Source organism: Ceratotherium simum, chromosome X, assembly GCF_057802395.1.
Source record: "Ceratotherium simum simum isolate JZ-2026a chromosome X, ASM5780239v1, whole genome shotgun sequence".
Lineage (NCBI taxonomy): Eukaryota > Metazoa > Chordata > Mammalia > Perissodactyla > Rhinocerotidae > Ceratotherium > Ceratotherium simum.
The window spans coordinates 47,815,080-47,829,237 of NC_141940.1; the positions used below are offsets into that span (position 1 = coordinate 47,815,080).

General features: G+C 34.6%; 1 protein-coding gene across 4 annotated transcripts in view; it reads right to left on the bottom strand.

The window, feature by feature from the left end:
• The window catches only part of DIAPH2 (diaphanous related formin 2), an 825,716-nt gene that overhangs the window by 379,513 nt on the left and 432,045 nt on the right, over positions 1–14,158 (bottom strand). For all 4 annotated transcript variants that reach the window (XM_087427460.1, XM_014795691.2, XM_087427457.1 and 1 more), the window contains one exon: positions 7,873–8,002. In XM_087427460.1, coding sequence (XP_087283586.1) covers positions 7,873–8,002 — 130 coding nt within the window. The remainder of the gene's footprint in view (positions 1–7,872; positions 8,003–14,158) is intronic.

A 14,158-nucleotide genomic window follows, 5' to 3' on the forward strand; every position in this document is an offset into this window, starting at 1 on the left:
AAGTGACATGCAACTTGCTGAAAAATAATAATTATTTACAATAACGTCAGATCAACTCTGACAGCAGATATTTATACAAAGCACGTGATCATTATAACAAAGCACAAGTAAAAACATGAGGACCTTTTGAATTAAAATGTAGTGCCTTTCTCACTTTTCATAAGTCATTGTACATTTTAAAAATCTAAATGACTGGCTTTTTAAAAATGCTTTGTTGAAGCATATATACATTGTGCATATAGGTGACCAGCTGAATGAATTTTCACAAATTAAACACACCCCTGTAACCAGGATAAAGATCAATAAATAGAACATGACTAGCACCTCAAAAGCCCTCACATAGTCCCTTCCAGTCACTAACCCACCCCATGAGTAACCATTATAGTGATTTCCAACTCCATAGATTGGTTTTAAAGAACACTTTTTGAAGACCTGGTTTTCTACTTGTTGCTTAATATGTAAGAACTTGGAATTAAATATCTGTAAATATATTTTAGTTAATTTAAGTACCCAGAAAGTTTCATTGTGAGGTTAAATAAAGATAGCAACTAGGATCATGTCGATGGGCAATAAACATTCACTGAGCTGAAATTACTATATCAATACTGTGATAGATTTTGTCCTGAAAAAGTAGACTAATGGCATTATACATTACTTCAGAAAGCATCATGCCAGGATGCCACCATAAACACGGAAACCCTTACACTGTGATGCAAGAGAATATAGGATCACATACCAAACTAAGAAGTTCCAGTAAGTACTATGGTAAAGGAGGGAAGTGAGAAACCACTGAAAGCCAAAACAGTTGGGGAAGCCTTTACAGAGGGATGAGATTAAGCTGGGCTTTCAAAAAGATACATAAGGCCCAAAAGGGCTGAGAAGGGGGTGGCATTTCAGTTTGGAAAAAGCACAGAAGCCTAGGCTCTGAGATAGGCAGGGCAAGGGTGTGAGACAGCTAAGCTATGCATACAATTCTCTAGCAGAAAAAGATTCTGGGATGCAAAAGCTAAGGTACACATATAAGTCCATAAAGAATTGTTGATTTATGTTGAAACATTTTACTCAAATCCAAATGGCCACGGTTTCTGCTTCCTTTCACTGCTAACTGAAGATATTAATGTTTTCAACAAATAGTTTCCTCTAGAAATGAAAATGAATTAGAGTGTTTACATGTTATGAATTGAAAACACTGGTTGGTAATGACTAGATTACTGACCAGCAAGGAAATAGCTTTCTTTCCTAAGTCCTTCTGACATTTCAGGTTGAAAGTATATTTTCTATGCATGTTTTAGACCTCTTATTGTTTCTATTATTTTTTTTTTTTGAGGAAGATTGGCCCTGAGCTAACATGTGTTTCCAATCTTCCTCTTTTTCTTTTTCCTCCCCAAAGCCCCAGTACGTAGTTGTATATCACAGTTGTAGGTCCTTCTTCTTCTTCTATGTGGGATGCCGCCTCAGTGTGGCTTGATGGGCGGTGAGTAGGTCCGCGCCCAGGATTCGAACTAGCGAACCCCGGGCCGCCGAAGTGGAACGCACAAACCTAACCACTATGCCACCGGGCTGGCACCTGTTTCTATTATTTTAAAGAAATTCACTTTGTTAAAAAAATTAGGAGTGATGAGGTGAGAGTAAGGAAGAAAGAAGTATAACAAACTAGAAAATTTAGGAATTTGATTCCCTAAAACTTAACATTCCTCTAAATTTTATAAGATATTTTTGGTGTCAATATGATAGAATCCAATTCATTTAGCAAAAATTATTTGAGTTATTTTAAACAGTATTATGAAAAAGTCCAAGGGAAGCTAAACAAGCTAACTTTATTAAAATGATCTAGTGGCATTATATGTACTCGGTTTTACTCAGACTGCTAACATTTAAGTAAGGTCAATTCTAGTGACATTTTGTCACCTTGGTATATTATCACTCTGTGCTTCTAAAAAGATTAAAACTCAAAATTTAAATCTGCTAGGAAATCCTACGGTTTAATATTTTCTCACATCTTGGATCCTATGAGTCACTGTACGTTAAATGCTCTAAAAACAGTAAGATTTTGTTCCATAACTCAAAGCTTTTTCAATAAAACTAACAGTAGACAATGTGAAAGTAATTTTTTTTTTCAGGCATTACGATAAAAGACAGAAGTTTCAGCAATTAGTTAGATATTACATTGAGACAGTTGGCTGCCATTAGTTCCTAGGAGACTTTTAATTCTTACTGTTCACCATGAACTTTTATGGTTTGCTGGCCTCCGTAAGTTTAAATTCTCTCCTTTATTAGCTTGATTATTTCCAATTTTAACTTTCTCCTTGAAAGAAATAAAATATGGACCAGGAAATACTGTTAAGTCCCAGTATCCTCTTTATTCTAATTTATCTTGTTTTTCCTTTCATATTTATAGTAAACAGTAATTTTCAGGTTGTTATTCTCTATTTGCCAACTTCCCACAATGTCTTATTTTGAAATATGTCTGCTGTACTAAAATGATACGCAATGATTCAATTTAATAAACATTTATTGAGCATTTACTTCTCTCTGAGATGCTGTGCTAGCACTGGAACTGTAGGGACAAATGAGGCATGTTCCTTGTCACTGAGGAACTCAATCTAGGGGATACAGAGAGAAGCCAACAATTAAATAGAAGATGCAAATGTGGTACGTGCTATATTACTAATAAGGCTAAAATGTTGCTATGACACAGAGAAAGGAGAGGGTAATTCTGTGAAAATGGAGCAAGGGAGACTGTGGACCACTACGTAGAAAAAGGAGCATTTACCCTCCAGTAAGTCTTTCATTTGGTCAGCATTAACTTTCTATAAGTTTTCCAATATGTGAGCATGAATCTCTGTTGTACGTTTTAGACCACAAAGCAAGTAAAAATGGAGCTGAAATACATGTAATAAAATAACTCTACGCAAGGTCTGCAAACCTTCATTGACTCTCCCACCCAGCTGTGTGATCGCGGGCAATTCTTTGATCATTCGGGGCCTCAGTTTCTTCAACTGTAAAATGATGAATTTGGACTAAATGCCATCTTGGGTCCCTTTTAGCAGCAACTAGATGATCTCTAAAGCTTCTACCAGCTCTGGCGTTTCGGAAAATGTTGTTTTGGCTTTTTATATTGCCCCAACTTATTCCTCTGCTATTATTTTACTTTTTTCTTTTTCCTTTTTTATTTCATAGATTTTTCCCTACAATATTTCCTCTAATCTGAACTTTTATCATTATTAATTCTATGAAAAAGTCAGAGTGGATAAATAGCTAATCAGAGTTACTAACATGACATGGAAAGATGGCAGCTATCAAAAGGTATAGTTGGTCATCAAAATTTATAACAATTGATTTAATTAATAAGAAATTAACACTATTTATGGGAGGAAAATTTAAGAGCTTTTATTTTGTAAGATGGCCCTAATTTAACTGAAGTGAAACCCATTTCAGATTTATGCCAAATCTTAGTATTAATAGTGCCTTCAAATACATTAATATTTCCCTGTTGAATGGAATAGTTTTAATTAAACTTTACTAACCCTTTTGGTTTAATCCCTGGAGGCAAAAAACTCTAGAGATTTTAAATCAAACTGTAAAAATCCTCAGAGCTAAAAGTTGAAGTGACAGCCATAGGGGGAAAAAAACAATAAATGATTTATAAAATCTGTCTAGTAAACCAGCATACAATATATATCTATATATATATATTATATATAATCATATATATAAATGTATAATCTTTAAAATTAATCATTGGGGTAAAGGTAATTGTGGTTTATCAAAAGTATTTTCAATATTTCAAAACCATCAGAGTCTCTATAGCAACCACTTTTTTTTCTCTCTAAAGACTCATTGGTATGTCAAACATGAATGAGAGGACCTGCAGCTTTATAATTTAACCTAGAATGAAATGACCAAAGCAATATTATTTTATTAATTTCACTGGTAATAAAATTACACTGTACTGTTTGGTTCCGAACTTGATAAGGACTATGAGAATATCTGTTTACAACAGCCAGGCACTCTCCTCTCTTACCGTGCCTACTCACCTCCCTGCCATAATAACTAAATAGATAAAGAAATAAGTAAAAGAAAACACTCGATAATTTTTTAGGCAATGCTTCATAAACTGTTCCCACCCAAGTACCCCCAATGGAAGGGAAAATTGAACACACACCCCTAGGGATCTGCTGCAAGTGTGAAATTTCTTTGAAGTCATCTGTTTCATTTTAAAAATTCATGTGGATTTTGCATTCTACTCCATAATATATATCTATTTTAATGTAAAAATGATGTGTTTTTCCCCAATATCTTTGAGTTACAGAACTCTAGGAAAATATGCTAAGTTTATACCATAGCCTTGCATCTTCCAAGATGCACACAATTTTAGAAGCTTACCTTTACAATGAATAAAGGCAATTATAAAATAAATTTTTCCATGGATCCCACATATTTTCTACTTCCAGTTTTCCTTTCACTTTAAGGTAATTTTCTTTTCTGTGTCAGTTAATTCGAGGCCTATAACTTTAGTACTGAACTGAAATAAATTTGTTTGCTATATCAGACAGAAAAGATCCTTACTCTATCAAAATAAGTACTCGGGTTGTAATAATCCAAAAACATAGAAAAAAAAGTATTAGTAGTCATACAATTGTTCTTTAAATATGAGTTATATAATTCAATCATTAACTGAATTAGTTTCATTTTATCTCTACCCCTCCAGTTCAAAAGAAAGAAACTTTTTTGTTTCTGTTTTTGAAGGTGATCAGTTCACAAGGAGATAGTCCGTCATAAAAGAAAATGAATTATATAGTGTTAATCTATTTTTATATTTTCTGGTTGACTGTGAATATGTATACACTATACACAGTACTGGAGGTGATAGAATGTGATTCAAACAGGACTAAAATGTATATTAAGCAAACAAGACAAGTTAGACTCAAACACCAAGGCAAAGTATTTAACTATACATAAGAGGTAATTGGCTTGACCTTTCACTATGTTTTGTTTTTTCCCCCTTCAAACTAAATTCAAAAGTATTTTCTCCTAAGAGTTTAGCAGCACAACATTAAAAAAAGAAAAAAAAAAGAAAGAAATGGATTCTGAAGAGTGATTTGACAAATGATAGTCAGTTGTCTTAGAGAACAGGGCAGCTGAGATTTCCAGGCACGGGATGCAGCATGAAATCGTACCCAGAGACAGGATTATTAGAAAGGAATAAAAACGGCTCAAGAGAAAATATGTCTGGGCACAGTGAAATGAGAACTAGCAGGAAATGAAAGAGGGATGCAAGCAGGTGGAATGTGCTTAAGAACTTTTTGAGTTGAGAACTCTGAATCTGAATTTCATAAGGGAAAAAAAAAAGGAACTAGTCAAAATAACTTGAGAATGGGGATTGCTGTGGCCCAAACAAGGAGATCGGAAGAGGATTTCTGGCAACAGTCTTTTGAATACACTGGCAGGAAGAATACACAAAAGCAGAAATAATCAAAATACAACAGAGAGATTTTGCTCTTGAAATGGATAGGGAGAAAGAAGTTCGTGATATTGTAAAAGAAAAATATGAAAGGATTTACCAAAAGCCCAGACACAGGAAACAAACAAATAGAACTGAATATAATAAATACCGAGCTGAGACTGGCAGAGCCATAGGTAGCCTTATGACTACTCCCTTCCAACAAGACAATAGCAACAACTATAATATTCATAGCAGTATATCAATTATTACTACTACTACTAATAATAATAAAGATAGTGGTTTAGCAATAGCTGCATATTTACTATGTGCCAAGCCTTTTAACAGATGCTTTGAATATGTTAACTCATTTAATCTTATTGTTTCTATCACCGCCATTTGACAGATCAGGAAACAAAAACTTGGAAGTTTAAAGTACTAGCTCAAGGTTATAGAACTAATAAGTAATAAAGCTTGGATTAGAATTTTATAATGTCTAACTCAAAAGGCTCTATAGGCTACCTTCATTAATAGCAGTAGTGGCTAAAAGTGTACATGATATGATATAGACATAGATACAGACATAGACACAGACATAAATATAGCTATAGATAAACAGGTATTTAGACTTAAAAATCAAAGCTCATATAAGCTTCATTCCAGATTTTATTACAGTTGTTTCAGATTATTTCAAGTAAAACAGATATGTCTACTAGATATATTCATGTAAAGTATCCTCAATGTAAGAATCAAAAATCATCATTATAAAATCGATAGATCATTTTATTTAAACATATTCTTGATATACTTCCTCTCAAAATCTTTCTGAAATTGAATCTACACACTGAACAAATAAAATTTAGAAAAAATTCTGGTAGAGGGCAATCAAAAAGTAATAGCAGCACTGAAATGATCTAATTTAAGAATTGGCCTTATTTTTGACATTTTTCATGTTTCAAATTATAATACAAACTTTCTAAATGTTGCTATTAGTCCACATTAGTTACATGTTAGTAAATATGCCTCTAGTCACAAAGGTGTGTTTTTAAATCCAAGGGCCAAGATATAGAAGTTCTTTAGAAAAGCAATTGCCAGAAAGCTGCCATTATAGTTGTTGTAAATATAATTTTCCTTCATATTATAAAGTTTGTTTTATAAAAAGGAAAGAAAATAAATAGTACTATGGAGTCATAGTCTGTCTCCTAGTGTTATTCTGGTCCTTGGACCACAAAATGAGACACACTGAATTAAATTAAAAAAATATGTTGAGGATTTGATTGACAATACCACACCAGCAGAGATCACGATTGAACAATATTACACAAACAATATTCTGGGTTTCATAGACACACTTTTTTCCCCCTTCAAAAGACACTAACAGGTTTATATAGTTTGTAATAAACTTGGGAAACATATATGCTTTTGAGTCCTTACTGAAAGTCCTCTGAGTTACAGAGAAATGGAATTATTACAGTGCAATTTCAAATATAAGATTTATGGCATACTTATCTGAGAGGGAAAATGTATTTCTCTACATATACAATCTCACCTTCAAAAAATGTTTCCTTGATCCTTCCTCCTTTCTTTCCCTTTTCAACTTATGGCAAGAGTTGACAATACTCATTAACCAATGAAGCTAATTAGCTCAAATTAAAATCTTGAAGATATTTTTGTTCTCCCTCTCCTGTTCCTCACAGGTGCCAAGTCCTACTCATTCTATGACGCCCTGCAGCCTACCAAATCAAGACCAGACTGCTCAGCATGACACTGACGTTTCTGAGATGGCCACCTTACTGCTCCAGCCGTATATTCAACTACTCTTCCACTCGTAGTAACACATTCTGCCACTGTGTCTTGCTCAGATAGTTTGCTCTCTGGAAACCATGCCCCTTTTCCATGTCTGTAAAAATCCTATCCTCTATCCTCACCCTTTTGGCCTCTTCCATGAAGCTTTCTCTTACCTACCCATTCAAGAGTACATTATCTTTTCGAGTAGAACTTCTGATATTCATCCTTGTTTTATAAAGTATTTGTATCTATGTCTTTTCTTACTTTCTGTATGTTAAACACATTCAAGGAAGAACTGTTTCACAATCATTCTGATATTACCAAAATCCCCTAGCATGGTTCCTTCGCAAACAATACACACTTCAGTGTTTATGAAATGAATGAACAAACATACTCTCTGATCAGAGATATGAATGCTTAAATAGCCTAGCAATGTTAAAAAAATAAAGTAAGTTAAAAGCAGGTCATTAAAATGCGCTATGCTGTCAAACATGAGCCAATGAAAAGTATCTTCCTGCTTTTCTTATATCAGTAAACAAACAGAAAAAAATATGACTAATGTTTATAGATTATTTAATCCTACTATTTAAAATATAATGCTTAGGCAAGAAATAGTCTCAAAGCAGCCACAAATCAATTACCTTTGCTTGCACTTTCTACATGTTCCAGTTCTTCAGGAAATTTCAGGATATCCCGGTATTTTTCCTCACAAATTTCAGCAATAAAATGCAAGAGGGTTGTTTTTTGATCTGATGATTTAGTATCTCTGATCTGCAATGAAATAACAAATTTTTCAGTATTTTTTAGTAATGTAAATATAGACTTTTTTCTTAAACGAGTCAAACGAATGAATGAACTCAATTCATTAAGCACTAATTAAAAAAAAAGTTGGGGGTAGGTTCCTAATGGGGTCTAGTAGCAATGTTCTGGATTTTAAAATGAACTGTATTTGGTTTTTGAGGAAGATTTTCCCTGAGCTAACATCCACTGCCAATCTTCCTCTTTTTTTTTTTGTATGTGAGCCGCCACCATACCATGGCTACTGACAGATGAGTGGTATAGGTCTGCGCCTGGGAACTGGGCCACCAAAGCAGAACACGCTGAACTTAACCAATAAGCCAATGGGGCTGGCCGATGAACTCCAAATTTTAAAAGCCAGAAAGATGACCCAAAAAAGTGAAAATTTAAACTTTAATCTATATTTCTAAAACTGTCTAAATTATTATGACAAAATGAACTATCCTTTTCATGCTTATGTCACCAGCATCCTGTTCCTTGCTTTTATCACAGAAATCTAGTCTTGAAAGCTGGATTGTTTGTGAGGTTATATTTATTTCTAGCCATCATTGATGAAAATTAATGTAAAAGAGTAAGCACATTTTATCTTGCTTTACTTGCATGGGCCATGAGAAAAGAATAACTGAAGACTTCTTATGCTAATTTATAAACAGAATCTGACCACACAATCATGATAAAATGACAAATTTTCTTTGTCTGCTTACATATTGTATCTTCCTTTCAGAAACACTAGAAAAGAGATGCTACAGTTACAATGATAAAAATCTTTAAAGTATAGGACAAAAAAAATCTATGCTGAGAATTTAAGTACTTTCTTTAATATAACTCTTATACTAGACTACACTGCAAATGAAATCAAAGATTTACTTAAAAATGAAGGATAAATACAGCATAAAGTCACAAGTTTTCTCATTCTATTGGATATTTTAATTCTATAATCCTTAGATGATGGGTTTGTTCACTGATGTTCATACTGATTTGGGTTTTTAGCTTTAAGGATTACTCTGTTTAGAATAAATGAGTATTCTTCACAAACAGGTTTATGAAAAGGCTGTGGAGGATATTTAGGTAATTTCAGAGTAATTTAATCCTTATTGTTTTAGTGACTAAGAGAAAAAACATCGCATTTAATCAATCAGGCCCATACTGAATCTGTTTTGTGCTACAGCTTCTTAACAACTGTTTACCTCCCAATGATATAAACAACTTAAAAGAAATATTAGTCTCAAGGCTCCAAACAAACAGCCACAGGAGGCATGATGTTGATAGTTCAAGTGATCACAATGATTTCTTCTAGAATTTCTGGGATTACTTTATCCTACCTAAGTAAAATATTTTAAACTTTGCATTATCATGCTGATCCACCAAACACTTGTAAGTATTACAAGGTTAGCATGGCACAATTCAAGGACAAACTATAAGAACAAAAAGCAACAAAAACCTCAAGGGCAATTTATCTTAAGTAAGGCTTGCAGCTGTAGAGGAATCGATGGGAGGTTCACTTTCCTAAAGAGAAGTCTTTACCTGGAATTATGGTGTTATTTTCACAAAGTGCATCATTTTCAGAGTATGCTGGATATTTCAAATAATAAAGAAATTAACATTTCCTTTTTTTCTTACAAATTACCTGAACTCCTAAATCCTAAAAACACTAGGTGCTTAGGGAAAATTAAAGGTACATCTTCCTAAAGGAAAGGAAATTGATCTATATTTTCTAAACACTGTGGAGACAAAAAAAAAAAAAAAAGAACATATACGAAACAACAACAAAAACCCACCTAATTTTTCAGGACACCAAATATTATATTACACCAAATAGAAAAAGTATGATCTAATTTTTTTTAAAAAAAGGCACACGGCCAACAATGGAAAGGAAAACACAGAAATAGAAAAATAGCAATGTGCTCATATGTCAATTTTATGGGTGATTTAAAACTTCAGCTTTTGACATAAATACTTCTAAGTGCTTAATTTTCAGAAACTGTTTTAAATTGGCAAATATTCATTCAGAATCAGGTCCATTAATTTAAATTCTGTGAAGAAATTTGGAAGAGTCAATGGTTATAATTTAAAAAGATAAAGCATAACATTTCATTTAAATAAATATCTTAGTGTCATTGTCAAAATAAGAATGGGTTGTAAACAGAATATGCATGTACTTTTCTAGAATTGCAATATTCCCTTCAAAGTATCGGCAAACATGGCCATGCATCTGTCCTGCCAACTTGAGAAATATCTTAGTTGGTATGGGAGACAAATTGCTAAATCTGTATTATAATATTTATTTTTTAAATAACCTCACACAGAGAGTCCATTTTAATGTTTCAAACTGGCAGGAAATAATCATGACAAATATGTGATCTTTTTTAATTTTCTCTATATGTATGACTCTTAGACTAATCATTTTAAAATAAATATATTATTAAAATATAAGGGGAAACAATTTTTACCTATTAAAGTCTATTTAGCATGTACTTTCAGGTCTTCAGTTTCTCTTACTGTGTCTACACCATTCACACATTAGCCACAGTCTCTCTCTCAGGACCTATTGTGTTCACTGTGAGCACAGAAGGCAACTAAGTACATTCACCTTCGTCAATTCTAATAGTTAATGGCATTTATCCAAGAATTTGCTCTTCCAAGTGTACCAGTTGGATATATACATGTCTTGGGGTAGTACAAATGTAATCTAATCTGAGTATGTGCAAATAACTTCCAAAGTGTTTGGGTTAATTTATTAAGAAATAAAATTGATTTCCATTTGATATCTGGTTAACTCGAAATTATGTTAATTTTATATTAACATCAAATATCCCAATAATACTTGTCCAGATTGCCTAAGTCTCAGTGGTGGCCATACTATAAGCATTTCAAAGGGTGCTCCATCCAGGAGCCAAGTACCTTTTTGCATCCCTGCCTGTGCTTTCCGGCTCTCCCTCTCACCAGGCACAGTTAGGCAGGGGTATGAGACAGATATATGACTTCTCTTTACGAGATGCGAAAGGATGAACAAAATGGTCACCCTACAATCCTCTGTCTTGAATATATTTTCAAACAATAAAAACACAAACAGTAGTTCCAGAAACTGGAAATATTTGAAAAAGCGAAAAATGTTTCATATTATTTTAATAAGCTGAGTTATCGACTAATAATAATAATTATTCACTATATTCACTGATAAAGTCCCATAAGTTAATAAAGCATATAGTGAGTTTAATTGCAATCATCTGACCAATAAATGTTACACATAAAGATTAATAACTGAATTTATACTAATTCTATCTACCTAATCTGTAATAACTTTCTGAAATGGTACATGAATACAAAATAACTTTAAACAGAACACCTATTTCTATAGCAAATTCAGATCATTTCTCTTCTTTTCTAATAAATATGAGTGATAGATTGTGAAAGATAATACTTATATTTGAAATGTTCAAATACATTTCCAAAACTGTAGTTAGTTTAGCAAAACATCTGAATATCTAATTGCCGCATAAAAGATATTTTATTTCCAGTCCTCTCATTCAAGCCTGAAAACATGCAGTCTTCACCCTGTCTTTGAAATCAGCCTACCTGAGCACACAGAAGCCAGCACACAGCCAGAGAGCCTGAGACAACAACATTTTAATCATCTATGTCAGACATATTCGATCTTCCCGAGAAGGACCCCTTCTGTAGATAATTTTCCCGTCTGCTGAGAGTTAAGCCTATTTCTTCTCGCTCTGTCCTCAGCAGGAACTGAAAATAACTGGTCACTATCTTCTGTATAACCACCTCTCACAGAGCGCAAGTTCCCTTCTCATGTGTCTTGTTCTCTAAACCAAACAATTTCAGTTAATTTAACCTCTCTACACAGTTGTTATTTTTCAAATGTTTAATTTTGTCAGCATAATTAGAATCCATTCAAAGTTTCCATTGCAAAGACCCCCCTCAACTACTAGAAAAGCATGCAAACTTCTTGGTTTTGCATACAAAGCCCTTTGTCAGGTGACCTTTGCCTACCTTTCTAACCTGTCCCCTGCTGCTTTCTTTTGCATACTCTTCTCTTCAGTCTGATCACAATTGCTTGAACATAACTATGCAGTGTCACACTACTGTGCTTTTGTACATGTGTTCTCTGTCTAGACTCCCCCCCTTCTCTCTCGTTTTTTTTTCCTATCTGCCAAGTAAATACCTACTCATATTTCAAGACTACTCAACTACCACCTCCTTTCTGAAGACTTCTCTATCTTAGGAGTAATTAATACCTTATTTTGCCATGTTTCCTTTTTTTTTCCCCGAAGCCCCAGTAGATAGTTGTATGTCATAGCTGCACATCCTTCTAGTTGCTGTATGTGGGACGCGGCCTCAGCATGGCCAGAGAAGCGGTGCGTCGGTGCGCGCCGGGGAACCAAATCCGGGCCGCCAGTAGCGGAGCGCGCACACTTAACCGCTAAGCCACGGGGCCGGCCCGCCATGTTTCTTCACTATAAACTTTTCAACAGTTTCTTCCAGTCAATACGAGCTTTTTCAATGGTAGAGACCCTGTTTTACTAGTATTTTTTATCCGCAGTACCTAGGAGAATGCTAGAACATACTAGGTAGGCAGTAAACGTTACTGAATGAAGGTCTTTTTTTCCACATAAGCTCCCACTTAAGTGGTCTATAGAGCAATACTTCTAAATTAAAATTCTACACTTGTTTGTGTGCGTGTGTGTGTGTGTGGGTGCACATACCCATATATATATATACACACACACACACACACAGAGGTTGACTATGCAGCGCAAACTTTTCCAGGACACCATATTTGTTGCGAGTTAGGTGGGAGCGAATGCCAGAATAAAGTTATAATGTGTCCCTTAGGAAATAGAGCACCATATGTTTGTAAGGACAGGCAGGTTAGGAGCAAAGCAAATATGAATGTAGAAGTACATTTGATGATCCACTGTGGGCTAGGGACTGTGGTGGACACTAGGGATCAGAGGTAAATGATGCCTGGTATCTTTGAAACGTCACGGAGCTCAGAATTTAGGAGAAAACACAAAATTATACAGAGAAGAGACGACACAGGAGACTAACTTGGTGGCAAATGTCAAGAACTGAAATAATTAAAATGATAACTAGGGTATATGTAAAAAAGGCCAAGAAAGGACAAATTCAAGACACTATGTGAAGACAAACAGGATTAAGTAACTGAAAAGAAATATTTGGGATGAGGGAAAGGGAAAAAAATCAAAGATTTCAAAAGTTTTAAGTTCTGGTGATCAAAAGAATGGTTATATCATGTCGGTAACAAGGAAAGTGATGCCACTAGAGTCAGCTGGCTTTAGGAAGGAGGTGGCCGCTTATTTTTTAAACAGAAGTGGTAGCTATGTGGAGATAACTTATGAGAAGATGGTCATGGACGTTCCATTCTCTCTGCTTCATGTTATCCTATATGATTTAACCTAATTGCGCTTCTTAAACATCCGTATGACCATGTCACTCTCTTCCTTCAAAAAATTCAATGGTTCTCTACAACTCATATAATAAAGTTCAAACTTCTAATCAGAATAGTTATTGAGCACAGACTTTGGATTCAGACAGAACTGGGTTTGAACCTTGAGTCTACCATTCACTAGTTGTGTGACCTTGAGTAAATTACTTAAACACTCTATGTCTCATCTTTCTCATCTATAAAACGGGCATTAGATAAGTACTTATGCTCACAGACTTACAGAATTGAATAAGATAATGAATTATCATGACCGTGGTCATCATCCAGATTAGAAACGATGAGAGCCAACTTCAACTTCACCTGTTCACACAGAGTAAGTTATCACCATAACCTGAGAGTCCCACTGTGATCTGGCCCCGTTACCACTGTGATCATATCTCTAGCTATTATCCCTCCCCACCGCCTTGAGCCATGCTGGCCTCCTAGCTGCTGCTCCTGGAATTCACCAGGCACGTGTCTCGCTCAGAGACTTTGCGAGCACTTTCTCTCTGCCTGGAAGGTTTCTCTTTTACTCATCTCATGGCTAGTTTCTTCGCTTCTTTCAAGATCCATACTCAAAAGTCACTTTATCACTACGGTCTTTCCTAGCCACTCTATCTAAAATTGCAGTCCACTCTCCCAACACCTCTTCCCTCTTCCCTCTTTTA